Source organism: Polyodon spathula, chromosome 14 (assembly GCF_017654505.1).
Source record: "Polyodon spathula isolate WHYD16114869_AA chromosome 14, ASM1765450v1, whole genome shotgun sequence".
NCBI lineage: Eukaryota > Metazoa > Chordata > Actinopteri > Acipenseriformes > Polyodontidae > Polyodon > Polyodon spathula.
In genome coordinates, this window is record NC_054547.1 from 13,969,915 (window position 1) to 13,989,612 (window position 19,698).

At 38.7% G+C, this 19,698-nt stretch overlaps 1 protein-coding gene across 1 annotated transcript in view; it reads left to right on the forward strand.

The window, feature by feature from the left end:
* Positions 1 to 19,698, forward strand: part of LOC121326638 (BMP/retinoic acid-inducible neural-specific protein 3-like) — a 40,055-nt gene that overhangs the window by 15,531 nt on the left and 4,826 nt on the right. The window contains 2 exon segments of the mRNA XM_041269974.1: positions 16,272 to 16,377; positions 16,670 to 16,906. Coding sequence (XP_041125908.1) covers positions 16,272 to 16,377; positions 16,670 to 16,906 — 343 coding nt within the window.

Genomic DNA, 19,698 nt, shown 5'->3' on the forward strand with positions numbered 1-19,698 from the left:
AGGGTATACTGTACAAATGAAATGAAATGAGATCTGTACATTTTCAGGGTTGGCAGTTTTAAGATCAGTATTTTGATCGTTAAAATAGCTAGCTCTATAGCTGTCATAGATTTGTGCTTTCAATCAAATAAATGAACAGGTTTATCTGCATTCTTTTCTAAATTTTAATAAGCTAGAAGTCATTTACTGAGTCATAAATTAAGATACCACCATAAAAAGTATGTGCAGTAAAAAAATAAATACATTTAAAAAAAAATAAACAGGCTAATGTTTTACTACCATGAGATAGGAAAGTATTTGTAAGTGAGTAATCCAAGTCTGTGGTGCTTCTGAGCTAAAAAAAAAAAAAAAAATCTAATTCTGTCTATCCCCTCCCAATCCGCTTGTTAGGTTTATCAAATGAACTTGTGATAAAGGTAGTGCTTGTGGAAGAACAGGAATTGGTAGCAGTCAGAAAGGAATCCAGGGGCCAAGCATTGAACAGATGAGTACACTGTTAGGATTTTCCAAATTGCTGTCTCAGTCAGCTTTGGACACCCGGATTGATTTGGCAGTAATCGATACATCTTTCCTATCTGACATGGTAAGACCAAGACAGAAGGTTTTAAACATCCTGACATCATGACAGACATACCCAAGTTACTCCATTTTTAAAATTATCAATTTAGTTTCCAGCTTTGTTGCAACATAAAATAATTTTTGTTTCAAAGGCATAGTTATACAGCATGCCTTTTTTAATAAGACAAAAGAATTGACTTCACTGCGGAGATGGCATCCCGTGCATACAGACCGGGATGTTTTTGTGTCTTTCTTTTACCTGCCATTTCGACACAAATAAACTGCACAATTAGCTTATTTTTCTACTGGGAGTTGCCTTGGACCAGGGATTATACTGCACACACTGTGTACATGACAAATCACTAGAGATGTGATCAAATTCAAATCCAAAAACAGTTTTATTGGTTGTACACATCATTGCCCTTGATACAATATTGTATTACATGCAGTCAGTTTGACCCGAAACTATAAGTGGATTGCTTGATTCTTACAAGCAGAGTATTTTATATTGGTTAATATAGGAATGATTTTGTCCCAGTGGTTTTGATCACTATATGCGGTTGATTCTTATAAATGGAGTGCATTCTATATACATATATAATCCCCTTAATTCCAGTATGATTAGCAAACAATATTATTTAAACCAATTATGAAGGAGAATTTCTCTGCTTTAAGAAAACTGCATGTAAACCCAAATTGCCCGAACGGTACTATCAAAATAGCATGCACACTTTTATTAAAAATAAACAAAAACAAATAAAGGCTAATGCAAACCAAATCAAAACAATAATCACACCTAAGCCATATATATATATATATATATATATATATATATATATATATATATATATATATATATATATATATATATATATATATACACACACACACACTGAGTGTACAAAACATTAGCAACACCTTCCTAATATTGAGTTGCACCCCCTTTTGCCATCAGAACATCTTCAATTTGTTGGGGCATGGAATCTACAAGGTGTCGAAAGCGTTCCACAGGGATGCTGGCCCATGTTGATTCCAATGCTTCCCACAGTTGCGTCAAGTTGGCTGGTAGTGGATCTATACTCCGAATAGCTCGTTCCATCTCATCCCACAGATGCTCAATTGGATTGAGATCTGGTGAGTGGGCAGGCCACTCCAGTAAGCTGAATTCACTGTCATGTTTGTGGAACCATTCCTGGACAATCCTAGCCTTGTGGCATGGGGCATTATCCTGCTGAAAAACACACCCCACACAATCACACCACCACCACCAGCCTGCAATGTTGACATGCTGCATGATGGATGCAGCATGTGTGGTTTTCTCCATACCCTAGTCCTCCCATCAGTGTGAAACAGCAGAAACCAGGATTCATCAAACCAGCCAATATTTTTTCCAATCCTTCAATGTCCAGTGTTTTTGTTCCTTAGCCCACTGCAAACACAGTTTCTTGTGTTTTGCTGAAAGAAGTGGAACTCTCTTAGGTCTTCGGCTTCCATACCCCATTCGTGTCAAGGTACGAAGAGTTGTGCATTCTTTTATGGATCTTTCGGCACCAATGTGGTACTGGACTGTCAGTTGACTAACTGTAGCCCATCTGTTGCTCTGCACATTTTGTGTCAGCCTCTTGGCCTTTTTCATCAATAAGCCTTTTTCAACCACTGGCCTGCCATTGGCTGGATGTCGTTTGAGTGGTGGACCATCCTTGACATACACGGGAAACTGTTGAGCGTGAAAAACCCAGCAGCGTTGCAGTTCTTGACACACTCAAACCGGTGTGCCTGCACCTACTACCATACCCCGTTCAAAGGCACTTAAATCTTTTGTCTTGACCGTTTACCCTCTGAATGGCACATATACACAATTTATGTCTCAATTGTGTCAAGGCTTAAAAATCCTTCTTTAACCTGTCTCCCCTTCATCCACATATATATATATATATATATATATATATATATATATATATATAGATATATATATATATATATATATATATATATATTTAGTCAAGCTGAATCGGCAATTCTTACGTGTTTTAAGTTCCGCTCTAATTAGTTCAGAATAACCAGTGTACATATACAATGATTTACAAGGGGAACTGCATCTGCCTTGTCACAAGCTGATGCCTTTCTCAATGAATAATAGACTTTTGTTCCAACAGGTTTATACTTTAATACATGCAACACAAGTTTAAACATTTTGAAATTAGTTTTTTATTCCTATAAAAAAAATGTCCTACTTTAAGAAAAGCCAGAATAAGTAAGTTGAAATATTTTTAAATAAATAACAAAAGAATTATTTAGACAAACACATACCCCATAAACAAAGAATAACTAGGTTTATGTTTGAAAACATGTATATGTTTAATGCTTTATATAGTAAATCTTGTATTAGCATGGTTTTGTTTCTATGAAGGGCAAATGAGAATACTGTACATCATTATGTTGTAAGAGCATTACAGCTATCCCTTTAAGCTTGAATGGGTTTAAACCATGGCTACATATTAAATAAAGCTAAGCCCAGAGTTATTAATAGCTCAGTTAATCCCTCTGTTTTGTTCCACAACATCATCACAATTAAAATTCATCCCTGTAGCAGTAGATGCATTTTTTTTATTAATTTTGGTTGGATTTTTGCGAAAATTGACACTATGGTTTTGAGAAAATCTGTATGTGTTAATTAAGTGTTTGTTTTTGTTTTATTAAAAGCAGCCTGGAAGTAAGATTATATTGAACTTGGGCAGCATATTTAACCTTCCAGCACTTTTAATTTCATCGAGCGCAAGTCTTAGAACACTGCTGTGCTCTTACAAAACCATGTCTTAAATTGTGTTCAGTTAGCTCCTTTTCTTTTCTAACAGCATAATTTGTCATCAGGTGTACTATGTTGGACCTAAAATAAATACAAAGTACCCCTTTGGTATTAATCTGTAATTAGTCCACTGGCTACAATTCTCTCAGTCTTCTTAAATAAATACATGGTATCAGATTAAGCTGTTTGTATTGAATTTGATGACATAGCTTATAGGCTATGTAGACTAATCATTAAATAAGGTTATTATGGACTATGGTTATTATATATTAAATCATTAAAAGTTTGCATCTGTGGATGTTCTGTAGATACCAAGGATCATTCTTAATATACTGTAGGTAGCCGGGGTGTGCAGAGAACTCATACACGTAATTGTAATGTAATACTCGTACTCCAATACTCATAGAAATACATCGAAAGTGGGTGGGGCTAAAACCAGAAGTGCCATTAAAATGACTTGGCCCTGATTTTTATCTTGTGTACAGTACATAGTATGATGAGATCAACTAAGTATGATGAGGTCAATCAGAGGAACCAACAGAATGCGATGTTTGAGTGTTATTTGGGGATTTTAGGTGTTTGTTGTGATGGAGAGGTGCATGTGCGAGATAAAACAATGGATACAACTGGTAGAAGACTTCTTTGCGATAATTTTTTTTAAAAGCTAATGCTTTTCAAAAAAACAGACAGTAGCATGTGTGTGCAAAGTAAACGAAAAGCAGAGTTATTAGTTATTTTGAAGGCACATAGCTTTTTACATCACAAGCAACTCAAAATATATCTTACCTTTGTTATGATAAAATGCCCTGTCCTTTTACAGGACAATATGCTATTGCTTTCCTTTTTAACAGAATGTATGATGATGTTTATTAGCCAAATGCCATGTCTAATTGTTTACTCTATACCCTCTCTGAGTGTATTACTCTGAAAAAATGCCATACTCATTACAAATATTCGTTTGTACTTGTACTCGGGTACACCCCTAGTAGTTACAAAGACAAATGGTGTGGACACACTCCAGAGTTAATGTTTACCTTTTTTTACGGAAACTTCTGATTTATGAAGATACTGGCAGCCCTTCTAGTAATTACACTCTGTTAGGCAGTATGGCTGATGTACAATGAGTGATTTATGTAGATGAATCAATTTAGATAAGCCCATTTGGGTTAAAAGTTACAGTGCAAGCACATTATGTGCAACATCATGATCAGTTTCTTGTATCTAGTTTTAATTTCACAATTTAGTTTGATATGCATTTTAGTTTGCTACTTATACTAAAAGCCTCAAAAACACACCTAACTAATGGTCAGTCAAGCCCCAGTCACATGGTATAAAAGGAAGCCAGCAGCTTTGATATTTATTGTTAAATATATAACTTCAATTGCTGTATTAGCCAGGGAGAGTTAGGAGATGTTTCACTGAAGGTGAATGCCCAGTCTGAACAAGAGAGGAGTGTTTTGTTTAAATTATTTTTTTTTGTTCCTGTTTTATTTGTTAATAAAAGTGCACGGCAGCACTTAAACTGCAGATTTCTTGCCTCTCTGTCTCCTTCTGCCGATAACAGCCTTTGCCGTGATGCTAACCTGCTACACTGCCCTGTTTCATTAAAGTATATATATATATATATATATATATATATATATATATATATATATATATATATATATATATATATATATATATATATGTAGATTTGGTGATTTCAATGCAAATATAGTTAACAGTCATGAATATTGACAAATAACAGTTAAGATTTTTTTTTTTTTTTCACATTATCCTGTCTAGCATTTGAACACATCTGAATATGCATTGAAGTCATTCTCCAGTGCTTGCTAGATCACAGCCTGCCTATGCTGGGTTGTTGGTTAATAAAAATAGCTAATCTTGCAGTGCACTTTAGAGGCTATTTTATAATTTAATGATTTCTAGCGTGAGTCATTCACTTACTGAAACTTTTCATCAGATAATAGCTGCTGTAGCACCATGGTTTACAAAAAATACAACAAATTACACTTAATTAAAACTCAAAGGAAGACCCTTTTTGTAATACAAATTGGATTTTGGACTGGTTTTTCAACTTTTGCAATTATCAAATATCCTGCGGTTTTCCGAGTGAATAAACCTAGCTACACAACTTGGCGATGAACTTCTTAAGCTGGGGGAGTATGAACAGGCTGGCTGTAGGGTTGATGTCAGGCCAGGAAATTAAACCAAAACACACAGCAACTGCGGGTGAAACTGAGAAGCTGCAGCGCTCAGTGTTTTATTAACACACAAATAAAAATAAAAGATTTAAATAAAACAAAAACACTGACACAAAACAAAATGGCACTTTGGCCAAAACAGACAGACACTAACAAACAGGGACACTCAACACACAACAAGTATCGTGCTGGCCCTCCAGCACGATAGCAATTGCTATCTTTAATCTTGAATTCTTAACTCTCTCTCTCTTTCTCTCTCTGAACACACAACCCTGTGTCAATGAAAATTGATTGTTTATGCAGCTGTACCGAGACTCAGTTGCTAATCAGTCATTCAGTTAGAATCTCGGTACATCTGCACGTGAACTAAGTGTGCTCCCGATGCTTCCGTACTAATGCTCACTTTAATCTGCAAGTGGACTGATTATGCAATCCCAGGGCCTAAATACAATTATACACCTTACATCACCTGTGTTACATAACCCACACTCTGTATACCAATACCTACACCAATAATAAGACACCACATACAACATAACACAAAATACGGACAGGAGTGGGGCCACCTCGCCACAGGGAGTTACTCCATATTTATGTAAAAAAGGAGAAAAACAGTGTTTATGCATGGTGGTGCTGTGCAGGTAAATTACTTATCTATACATTCAGCATTGCTAACAAATATGTTACAAATATGCTGCAAATGTTTAAATAATGTACCTGTAATTTTTCTTTTCATTGTTAACATCCTGACGAGTTTTTACACTTGCATGTTTTCTCTCGCGTGTGTCTAAGTTGAGCTGCTGCTCCAATCTACTGCTTTGCAGTTTTCTGATCGAAATGTTTCTGCCAAAGCGCTGTGGCTGGCTTCATGATGAAATCTCTCCTACTGATATAACGAAGGACGATGGCTGCCAGATCCAGCAAAGATAACAACAAAATTAATATTCTACGTTATATTCAAAATAAAAAGATGTATTGTAAAAGGCAGTCAAAATGACTGCTTTGGAAGATCTAGGTGGGCTGGATTATAACTTCCTTATTTTTGTGATCCTGCCTTTCAAACACCATCAGGGTATTTAATAAATGTATTTAGGAAAAGTCACAAATGGACAACCACATAACTTTCAGACATTCAGAATAATTAAAATTTGAAAACCTCAAACTGTCAAAATGACTGCCGTGGCAGTTCTAGTGTTAAACTCTGTTTCAAGGGTCTTTTCAAATGTTCGCTCTAGTGCACTGATAATAAGGAAATAGTGCCCACATTGCAAACAGGTAACACAGCATTAACAATCCATGATGTGGTACGGAACAGAAAAGCCAGAGTTCTTGTTATGTTTTATAAGTGATATAGAGGACAGATCTCAAACCCCAGTGCATTAGAGTAACCATTTTGAAAAGAGCTTTGAAACAGACTTTAATGTTATAAATGTAAAAATTGGTCAGGATGTTAACAATGAAAAGAAAAAAAAAACAATTGAAAATTAATACAATATTATTTACAGAAGTTAGAGTTGATTTGCATTATTCAATTTTGTCTGTTGGGCAAAAGTCAAAGTAATTCAACAGAATTTAAAACAAAGCAACTAAAGGGCTAGCATGCTAGCAACTTTGGTGACAACCTTACGCTTTGTCTAATTCAAAAAGAGTCATATTTACATACGTTGATATTTATAAATTGTATTTATAAATAACATAACTATATAAATATAACATAACTTATGCAACTTGGTGGTATCTATTCAAAGGACAGGCAGACAAGAAAAAAGTAGCATAGCAATATCACACTGTATTGTATGTGTACGTTTTGTGACAACTGCTAATGAAGAAGAAGAAGAAGAAGAAGAAGAAGAAGAAGAAGAAGAAGAAGAAAGTGTAGAATGACTTTCATTAGTGTTTCAGCACACTACAGACTTATATAATTCATTGTGAAATAACGTATTTTATTTTTATTACAAAGCCCAGACTAAATTGTCAGCTATATTGTATTGATTTCAATATGCTGCATAAACTGCAGGTCTGGCGGTTGCAGAAGCAAGTGCTTATAACTTATTTATTTTTATGATTCTGCAGCTGAAACAGCATAAGTGTATTTAATTAAATTATTTAGTAACACTTAAGAACGTACTCGCTCGGGATATTCACATACACAGAGATATTTAAATTTTGAATTGCAAAAGCCATTCAAAAAGCAGCTATGGAAGTGCAAGTGTTAACACACACAATTAAATACATAGTAATTGTGAATGTAGGATTGGATTGGACCTGGATTGGCATGACAACAAGAACTCACTTGCCCACTCCTGGTCCTATTTGTTGAACAGAGAATGTGAGCTTCAGTGTATAATACCTTTTCTTATCATTCTGCAGTCTTTCCAACCTAAGTTCAAATGTTATCTGACAGGTTAGAGCCAAGAAGCTTGCAAATCTAATGAAAACGTGGTGCTTCACCAACAATGAGAACACTGTATCAATTAGATATACTCCATACAAAAAGAAAGAAAATAAAATAGCTTCACCCTAGCTTCCACGAAGTTAATGAGGACAAAGAACTGGGCAGACACATGGCAAATGACATTTAATACCGAAAGTGTAAGACACTGCACAAAGGCAATACAGATGCTTTATAAATACCATATGGGAGTGTGGCAAAGTGACCCACCCCTGGGCTATTTATTTGTGTTGTGTGTTGCATGTAGTGTGTTAATGTTGGTGTATTGTAGTTGGTACAGGGGATAATATGGATTATGAACACAAGTGATTTAAAATGTATATTTGTATTTGGGCACGAGGATTGAACAGCACTTCACGTGCAGGTAAAACGGAACATGAGCACGGGGATTTGAAATAAGTAATTCACGTGCAGTTGTAGCAAGACTCCAATTGAATTACTGACTAGCAATTGAGTCTCGGTACAGCGGCATAAAAGCAGCATGTTTTCAGTCACTCGGGGTTGTGTGTTCGGTGAGTGGAGAATGGGTGTGGAGAAGGAGAAAGTAAAAACGCAAAGTAAATTAATCTGTCTGATTAGTGTTAGTACATTTTGTTTGTCTCTTTATTTTGGCTAAAGTGCCGTGTCTTGTGTTTTGTTTGTTCATTTATTAAATGCTGAGCACAACTACGCACTCAGCTTCACCAAACTCCATGTCTCTGTTTATTTGTGTTGGTTTCTGTTTCTGGTCTGACGTTACCCACTGCAGCCATTTTTGTGACAGGGAGATACTGAAATTGAAGAAGGAATCTACGAAAAAGACATAGGAGTTTATGTTGACTCAGAAATGTCCTCATCTAGACCAGGGACTTTCAACCTTTTTTTTTTTTTTAAACTGTACCCTTTCTGTCTGGAGTGTTCGGCTCAAGTACCCCTTTACAGTTTTCACTTGACAGAATGGTACCACAGTTGCAGTAAAAAGTTAATCAGTATTTTGATTAACACATTTATTTTTCCCTGTTTTATTTAATATATAATTTATGTCACAACAGTTTGGGACTGCTGGTTTAGGACAGAATATCAAACAGTAGGCTTAATTTTTTGGACGCACAGAATTAAAAGATAGTATTTGTGAATCTCTTTGGAAACACTCTATTCACTTTCTATTCATCAAAGTTATTAAAAATAATACAACAGTCTGCACTGAAAATGTTTATCACATTTACTTACCATCTCAGCATAGTTATGTGCCATTTAAAATCTTTATAATATCAACCAGATACAACTATAATAATAGCATTGATAAACTTTTTTTTTTTTAAATTAAAGCCAACATAAAAATTATCCAAATGGATTTGGTATAACTCTCTGTTGCTTTGCACTTTCTGCTCTCTTGTGTTTTCTTCCTTCGTTTTTCTTTTGCAAGTAAGAAATGTATCAATTTCAGCCAACCGCTATTGGTGTTTGCAAAAATGCTGCTGCATCTAATAAATAAAACACAAACCATTAAAGTATGAGTATTGTGATTTTTATTTATGTTTACTAGAACATATATACTTCTTAAAAATGCTGAAATATTTGGCTTCACTGATTTAGCATTCAATAAAATGACAATTTGAAAACAGCAAAGTTAATGAGCAACACAGAGCGCTCTCCATAGGCAGAATCATCAGACCCATATATCAGAGTGAAAGTCCACTCAATTGAAGTCACAAATGCGCAAAGGTGGAATGTATGGCTGTGATAGATTCAGTTTTTTTTTTTTCATCTGCGGTTCATTTATTTATGCACAGTGGTTTAGAGATAATATATAATACCATAAAAAAAAAATTCAATTCAATATCATTTTTTTTAATTCATTTTTCTTTGTGTTTCTGAGTCGTTCTGTGTACCCCCTTGAGGCTTAAGGCCCTCACACACCAGACGTGACACGGTTTTTACTGGGGAGACAACAAATATGCTACGAAAACACTGCACACCAGAAGCGATTACAGACACGACTCAACAGCTGTAAATTGCCAAATCTTTCAGAATTTATGATTAATAACAAACAAACAATAAAAAATTGGCTGATCGAGAAGAGCTCTTATTGTTACTGCTGTTATACCGCAGATGTCAAAAGTGCTGGACTTGGGTGCATGACATCCTAAGAAAAGGATCAGCTAGAGGTGAATTCCATAGATTAGTCCAATAACTAAAATTAGTTGGTGCCAGATTCAGACAGTACTTTTGTATGTCGACAACTCAATTTGAAGACCTGTTGCCATGTGTTGGTCCTCACTGACATAAAAATAGAACCAACTATAGAGAGGCTATCTGTTCCAGGTAAAATATCTGCATCTAGCCTTGTAATACAAACGTCCAAATTTTGTCTATAAATGTAGTTGCAATTATTTTATGTAGCTACTTTTCAGGTTTAATTTTTTCAGAATACTATTTATGCACCATAACAACACAGTGTCACTTTCCTAAGATCATTTCATAGTGCTGAAAAAACAGCTCCCCGAACAGTATTAAGAAAATCCAACATAGGCTGAGGAGACCAATATATAGGAAATAACTCAAATAAAAGATAAATAAGCACAGTCTCTATGGCCCTCATTTAATTAACCAGTTTTAATTGTGAATGAATGTGTGAATGTAAAACACTAACTTGAGTGCGGCATTGTGTTCTTTTTCATATTAAAGGTCTAATTGAGATTAGTGTAGCTGGGATAAAATACATTTTGTGATTGATTGGAAAACTGAGGTGGTTTTTGATAAGCGGGCTGGCTTAGGGGGAATTCATCCTCGTGGAGAACCTGTTGAATTTTTATTTTGACGAGGATTTCTTATGGGGATTTAGCCTTTTTAATGTGGGGACCAAGCTCTGCGCGTACAGCCCATCTTCATCCTGGGGTTGGTTTGTATTAGATTTTGTCGAGAGGTAAGATAAAATTTGCTCCGTAACGGGGTCAGGACCGCTCTGTTTACGGTGCATCCTTTTTGTTGGTACTTGCCGTCCAGATGAAGAGCTTGATGGTGACACGGCTGCCTGTGGTGTTGGAGGTGTACTGGGCCGTGTTTCACAGAGGTGTACTTCATCCTCAAACTCTTTGCTCTATGCTCTACTATCTGTGATTTCCCTGTCAATTCTCCTACTCTCGCTATCGTCTTCGTCAGATGTTGTAGTGTTTATGGTGGTACTGTAAATACAAACTCACAAATGAGAAAAAAATACCAGAATTTTTCCATTAGGGATTAATGCTGCATATTTTTATATATGGTTGCTTTTTATTTTATGAGGTGTGCTATTTTTATTTTAAATAGGATATAAGAAAATAACAAACACATCTCTATGCAGCCTACATGTATTGTATTGTACATGTATTAATCTACAGCGATCCATTTCACAGAGTATTGTAAATAAACTTAACATTGACCATATACATACAAAGTGCAAAGTGTTTCCATTTGTTTGTTACCTTCTATTTTCTGTACATGAATTCAAGAACGCCATGCACGTTTCATACTTCCACTTTTTAACAGTGGTCAAGCCTTGCCCGCTCTTAGTCACCCTCTTTTTTTCTCAAGTAGGTGTCACTGTGTAGCTGCTCTCAGTTACATTGCCTGTAACACAGAAGGTGGATTTATCTGTAAGGGCAATGACTGCTGGTGCCGGTGTGACCAGAGCTTCCCAGAATGCAACTGTCCTTACGTGGACTCTCAGATTACGTTTTTGGCTTCTGTGTTTTTATAATTACTTTGACTCTTGTCAAAAAGGTCAGGGAAATTAGATACTGCAAGTATGATCTCCTCCATTTTGGGTGAAAGTGAAACAGGGCTTGATTCCAAATCACATGAAATGAAAGTCTTCTCTGATTGCTCAGTTGTGTAGTTGTTGCACGAGTCTCAATTCTCAATTGTGTTTCATTCTGGAGGGTGGGGGTGGGGGGGGGGGGGAGTCTAGGTCGGCCAGGGTGTCCTTGGCTCACCCGCGACCCCTGTACTCTGGCCGGGCGACTGCGGGCTTGCCTGTTAGCTGCCCGGGAACTGCGTTGTTCTCCTATGCTGTAGCTCCTGGGTGGCTGCATGGTCAATTCGCATTGTGTCAAAAAGTGGGTGGCTGACAGCACACGCTTCAGAGGACGTTGTGTGTTCATCTTCGCCGCTCTCGAGTCAGCCCAGGGGTGGTAACGGTGAGCTGAGCCTAAATAATAATTGGGCATTTCAAATTGGGAGAAAATTACAAAAATAATTGGCAACGACTAAATTAAAAAAAAATAATAATAATTGAATCTATTCAGTCTTGAACAAAGAGGACTATGCGGCGATCTGATTCAAGCATTCAAAATTCTAAAAGGTATTGACAGTGTTGACCCAAGGGACTTTTTCGACCTGAAAAAGGAAACAAGGACCAGGGGTCACAAATGGGGATTAGATAAAAGGGCATTCATAACATAAATTAGGAGGCACTTTTTTTACACATAGAATTGTGGGAGTCTGGAACCAACTCCCCAGTGGTGTTGTTGAAGCTGACACCCTGGGATCCTTCAAGACACTGCTAGATAAGATCTGGCTTCAATAAGCTACTAACAACCAAACAAGCAAGATGGGCTGAATGGCCTCCTCTCGTTTGTAAACTTTCTTATGTTCTTAAGTGAAGTTACCACCATGAATGAATATGCACAAAAGTTTAATTGAGACATGTCAGTCAATATGTAACTAAGAAATTCTCAAACATTGAGTGCTGCAGCCCCGTAAACAGACATAATAGGAACATATACAAAATAAAAATAAACATTTTAACTTCCTTTCTGTAAGAATAGTGGAACATTTATTATGAGGTAATTATAAGCGAGAAAGGTATCTCTCTGCCTGAAGAGAACCACCCACTCACTGCTTAAGAAATTAGGTTCACTTAGGGATTCGAGATTCTTCTTCGTTTTCTCCATAGTAGGGCAATTATTATTTAGACAATATAATGGCAAAGAGAATGTATATAGTGGTACTGTTTACTACCTCACTGGCACCTGATTCTCTCGCTAACAAAAATAATAGAAAGCATTTGTATTGCCTAATTTGTTGTGTTTTATAATTTGTTTACAGAACCATTAGGGTTTTCATACTGTATCAATAGAAATGGTCTAGATATAGAATTGACATTCACTCATTTTAGATTACATGTATTAAATACAAATCTTAATGGGTGCATCTGCTCGTTTCCAATACACGTTCCAATCCTTGTTGATTTATTCATTTGTAGTCTTCGTATTTGGATTCATGGCTTAATAAAGTACTGTGACAGGGTCTTCCTCGTGTCATGCGTGTGGGTCGCCACTGTTCAAGCATACCGAGAGACAGACGTGGTGTTGATGTTGAAAATGCCAGCACAGGCGCACAGGTTTTTTTCACAAAAAAACAGAAAACGAAAGTAAAATAAAGGTGGTTGTGGCAGAGCAAAGCTCTGCCCTTTTTAAATTGACAGGGATGGGGTTAATTTCCCCTACCTGCCTGGGTTTATTATGTTCAGGTGGCTGGGGTTGATTAGGTTAATTAACAATCAATCAGCGCCAGCCACCTGACATAAAAGGAGGCCTCTGCTTCTCATTGGGGGGGGGGGGGAGCTGAGGAAGCAGGTTGGTGGTTTTTTGTGGTTGAAATTTTTGTTAAATCCAGTGAAGGCATTGCCCAGCCTGGAACCTTATTTTTGTAAGTTTTGTTTTGTTATCTTTCTATTTGTGTTTAAAGATCTTTATTTTGCCATTGTGCACTTTATTTTTGTGTTTATTTATAATAAAATTAGGATTTTTTGAACTGCAGTCTGTCTCGGGGCCTCTATGCACTCACCAGCCTGCCACATTTGGTGTCAGCAGCGGGATAGCGCCACCTAGAGGCTCAGAGCAGTATTTATTTTATTTTTTTGGAATTTTTGGGAGAACTATTTTTTTTTTTTTTTTGGGGGATTATGGGAAAGAAGAGCAGACAGCGCCAAAGGCAGGAAAAGCAGCAGCTGAAGAAATGTAAGCTGCTGCAGCCACCGCTGGAGGACCCGGCCAGCCTCTTCCCCTGGTGTTCCTGGTGCGGGAAGGAGGGTCATCGTTGGTGGTCCTGCCCAGACGTGCCACCGGCAAACTGGTGTGGCCGGTGTGAGGAGGACGGCCACAACTGGGCAGGATGCCCCTACAACCAGGCCCAGGAAGAGGTGCAGTGTTCACCCTGGGCATCAGGAGCCACCCCACTAACTCCAGCACCACCACCTTCATCACCGTCCCAGGAGATCTGGGACTGGTTGATGCACCCTGAGACAGACCTCGTCCACGATCTCCCCATAGTTATCAACACTCTGGCGTCGAGATGGGGAGAGGTGGGAACAGTGGGAGGAACAACACCACCCGGCGTCCTTCCCAGAGGTTGCCCTCATGGTGGTTAATTACCTGGTGGTAGACATGGGAGATGCCCCGGTGACTCCAATAAAGAGGGGTGAGCTGCCTTCCCAAGAGCCAGAGAGGGGTGAGCCGCCTTCCCGAGAGCCAGAGAAGGGTGAGCCGCCTTCCCGAGAGCCAGAGAGAGGTGAGCCACCTTCCCGAGAGCCAGAGAGGGGTGAGCCGCCTTCCCGAGAGCCAGAGAGGGGTGAGCCGCCTTCCCGAGAGCCAGAGGGGGGTGAGCCGCCTTCCCGAGAGCCAGAGAGGGGTGAGCCGCCTTCCCGAGAGCCAGAGAGGGGTGAGCCGCTTTCCCGAGAGCCAGAGAGGGCTGAGCCGCCTTCCCGAGAGCCGTAGAGGGAGGAGGAGCTGCCGTTGCTCCCAGAGCCAGAGAGGGAGGAGGAGCTGCCGTCGCTCCCAGAGCCCGAGAGGGAGGAGGAGCTGCCGTCGCCCCCAGAGCCCGAGAGGGAGGAGGAGCTGCCGTCGCCCCAGAGTCTGAGAGGGAAGAGGAGCTGCCGTCGCCCCCAGAGCCCAAGAGGGAGGAGGAGCTGCCGTCGCCCCCAGAGCCCGAGAGGGAGGAGCCGCCGCTCCCAGAGCCCAGAGAGGAGAAGCTATGGCCCAAGGATGCCTGCCTTGCACCGCCCAGGGATTCCACGCCCGCTCCACTCAGGGATGACTCATTTGGATTGGCTGGGGTTGCCTGCTGCTCCGCATCACTTGGGGTTGTCTGCTGCTCCACATCGCTTGGGACTGCTGGCGTCTCCTTTTTGTTTTCTAGGGTTGCCGAGGGTCCGCCGCCGTCGCCGCCTCCGCCACTAGAGGGAGCTAGGCCGCCGTCGCCACCCCTGCCACCAGAGGGAGCCGGGCCGCTGTCACCGTACTACTTTGGAGATCCGGGGCCCCCTCAAACAAAGAAGGCTTGCGGGCTCCGACATCAACCCCGCCCACCACCACCCACCATAACAGCCCACCCAAGGGACATAATTGGACTCTTGGGGGGAGGGGGTGGGGGGTAGGGTGGAGTTGGCCGATTGCGGCCTGTGTACGTTGTACATGGGGGGAGGTGTGTGGCGGAGCAAAGCTCTGCCCTTTTTAAATTGGCAGGGATGGGGTTAATTTCCCCTACCTGCCTGGGTTTATTATGTTCAGGTGGCTGGGGTTGATTAGGTTAATTAACGATCAATCAGCGCCCAGCCACCTGACATAAAAGGAGACCTCTGCTTCTCATTGGGGAGGAGGGAGCTGAGGAAGCAGGTTGGTGTTTTTTTGTGGTTGAAATTTTTTTAAATCCAGTGAAGGCATTGCCCAGGCTGGAAACCTATTTTTGTAAGTTTTGTTTTGTTATCTTTCTATTTGTGTTTAAAGATCTTTATTTTGCCATTGTGCACTTTATTTTTGTGTTTATTTATAATAAAATTAGGATTTTTTGAACTGCAGTCTGTCTCTGGGCCTATATCCACTCACCAGCCTGCCACAGTGGTCATGTGACGTTACCAGCGATGGTAATGCACAGAGGACTAATACATCAAGCTGTACAAAAAGTGCAAAATATAACACAGCACAACAAACTATAAATCAAAGGTGTCGTGAAAACGGCAGGCCTTGCAGCAGCCCCGTTCACAGCGATCGCCATGCTTTTATACTGACACTCCACTGAGACATGCCCACCCGTCTGCTGGAACAGCTGATTGCTTTCAGCTGCTGCTCCACGCAGACGGGTAATTGTCCCCGGTGGTGCGCCACAGCAGCTAAACAATTATTTAAATCAATATGTTAACAATTAACACAAAAACATACAATAAACTACATATTTCCGCATGCGCAGGGCTTACACTTTGCCACAAGTACATATTGTATTTGTTGTTTCCCAGGTAACTGAAACTCGTACTGGTCCCCTTGGATGCAGTAACTATGACAACCTTGACTCGGTTAGCTCTGTTCTGGTTCAGAGTCCTGAAAACAAAGTCCATTTGCAAGGTAGGTTACTTTTTGTAGAACAGGGAGAAATTTGTCTGTATTTATGTAAGAAAGTTTATTTTTCTTCTATTTCTTTTCTTTTTACATATATTTACTAACACATCCAAAATTGCTTTTGTCATAAACTGTATAAAGTAAAGCACAGAGCTGCAGACATTTCTGATGTTTTCAGTTAGCACACCATTCTATTGTATCTTATACCTTCATCATTTCCATATTATTATTATTATTATTATTATTATTATTATTATTATTATTATTATTATTATTATTATTATTATTATTATTTAAGGTCTGCAGGTCATTCTCCCAGACTATCTGAAGGGACGTTTTGTGCAAGCTGCTCTCAGTTACATTGCCTGTAACACAGAAGGTGGATTTATCTGTAAGGGCAATGATTGTTGGTGCCGGTGTGACCAGAGCTTCCCAGAATGCAACTGTCCTTACATGGACATTCAAGCAATGGAGGAAAGCTTGATTCGAATAAGTGAGGCTTGGACCACCCTCTACAAAGAGTTTGAAGATGCAGGTAAAAATACAATAATGGGACCAACTTATAAAGATATTTGTTTATGTACTAGTGTCACATAAATTCAGGCTGTAGGGTTGGAATATAACTTTAGCAATATGGCAGGTGATGACTTTTGTTAATAGAGAAAGTAGACTAAATGTTACATGTTTGCCTGTCTGATCAGAAGTAAAGGTAAATGACAAATTGTACTATATTATTTTATTACATTTCTGTATGATTGGGGCCATCTATTTTTATTGTATTTTGTTATATTGTATTACGTCATTGTTCATCTGATCATTACCTTGCTTGGATTTTAGGGGAGTGTGACAGAGATCGAATGATTCTTGGTGTTAGATTTCCCTCCCGACCTGTGAGGGCGCTGTGTAAAGGGAACAGAGTACCCTGGACTAAAAGGCATGACAATTTATTCCCGTGGGTAGGCCAGCTAGAAAAGGGTACGGTATCCAAACTCAATCAAAGCGACAGAAAGTTATAACGAATATCATTGTCTGTCTATTTATTCAGCACTGCACTGCATCACCTGTATCCACTCACCACTCTGTCACTGGGCTATTAATGTAAAGCAGGTGTGTTTTCAGGTCAAATGCAAAACAGAATGTATTTAAATATCATGCATTAACAGCTATTTTTTGACTGTCCCACAAATCTGTGAAGTAGTGTGACTTGTTTCTAAGCGTTAAAGACAGCACAAAAATAGTTATAGTTTTAGGCTATACCGAAGTCAATGTTAACACTGATGCTTTGGAAAACATGATTACTGTTAAGTACATTCAGTTAGAGTAATAAGATGTTTTCAATGTCCCCATCTGTTCTTTTAAAGTGTCACAGTATAATCAATATAAATATGTAGAAGCCCAGTTTCCTTAATTATGTACAGCTAAAACACATTACAGTATTTGTAAATAGTATCCTTAGAATATAAAATCAAATTCCTTTTCCAAAAAGCATTAGCATACATCAATCGGTGCACGATTTAAGCATTCATCAGCATACTAATGAAGTTTCATGAATGCATGTGGCAAAGTGGCTTCCAGTGTACAGGTGCAGGAGTGATGTGGTGATTAAATGAAAGGCAGACAATGGTAATCCAAGTGCAAGTGGTTTTTATTCATACTCCTGGTCTGGTGAATAATATTTCCCAGGCAAGACCCAGCAATGGGTATTGCACTGTTATAAATAAAGAAGTTGCAGTTCCAAATAATAAATACTGTCCCATTACAAACACAATACACAAAACACGGTCACCAGTCCTGGATGCGTGCTGTAGTGCTCATGATGGTATTACAATTATTTATCATGACACAAGTGGACTGTTGTCCGGGTTTGTGCTGGCCGCTGGTGACAGGTCCAGACATGTTAGCCGTCTACTAATAATAATATCAAACAATTAGAGACAAAACAAACAAACACTCACGATACACTTTCACAATACACAGGTCCTTCTGTGTTATTTCTTTAACCAAAACGAAGGAACAGATTATGTTGCTTCGTCCCCTTTTTGTACCGTCACACATAACCCCTTGTTAAATGATTGCAACCGCTCCTCCAATCCGCGGCTGCCACATCATTTCCATTCTGGGTCAATGGGTTAGTACAGCTGCGAAGCTCCATCCCCTTTCTAGATGACCAACGTCCTTTTAACCCAGAACAGTCCAGGGTACTCTATTACTTAGAGCACTCACAGGTCAGGAGGGAGGTTTACCAAAGATCATTCTATTTCTGTCACAATGCAGCACAGCATTTTTTTTAATTATTACAAAAGAGTACTGTTTCAATTTCATGCATAACTACACATGCAATCAGTCTGTGTCCAAAATGTTAGAGACACAGTGGGTTCCACAGTTATAATGTTTTTTTAGGGTACTTAATTTATAAGACCAACAGGTGATGTAATTTCCACTGAAGACAGCAAAATTTGCATTTATTTCCCCCAAGTATAAACATATTTAACCACATTCATGTCTACTTAATTGGGCTTAGTGTTAGTCGCATTGCCCCTTCCTTATCAAACTCTCTGCCCAGCTGCATTGTAAATTCTCCTTCAGTTTCTCAGTTTAAAACTTTGGTATGAATGGCGCTATATTTAAATTTAAAGTTATTATTATATCAATGGAATGCACCTGCCACAATTAACTAACTGAGGTACCGATGTTGCCACAACTGATTCCTTGGAGTAGAGCAGTCTGTTTACGTTGTCTTCATTTGTAAATATGGCAACAACAACAAGAGAAGGAAACAAGGTAAAGAAAAAGGGACAACCATTTGGTGTATTAAAGTACATACAAGTTGGAAGAAATGGCACAGCATTTGGAACTAAACAAAAACAGGTGGTGTGTGGCCAGTGCTATTTTTATTAACTATATACATGTGGAACATAATCGTAGAATGAAACTAAAATAATCCAATAAAACAATATGTTACAATATGTTACAACGTAACAATAAAATTACGTCTATATAGATTTAAAATTGTGTTCTGGATATTGGAGTTCTTCATTTTTTCTTCCTTGCATATGAGTGTACAAGCAGCTTTATTGACTTATATATCTGCAATATTGTCACAATTCAAAATATTACACAGCACTTTGAAATTCTGTAGAATTTAAGTCAATCTACATACCAATTAACACTGGAGTTATCATTTACGACCTTTTGAAAAACCTGCCCTGTGAGTCATGTTTAGCTAGCATTAGCTTGGAAAATTCTATAAAACTAAAGAAACTGACCAGTAGTTTGGCAAACTTTGACAAGATGTGTCTTTATCTTTACTTGTTGTTTACTTTTAAC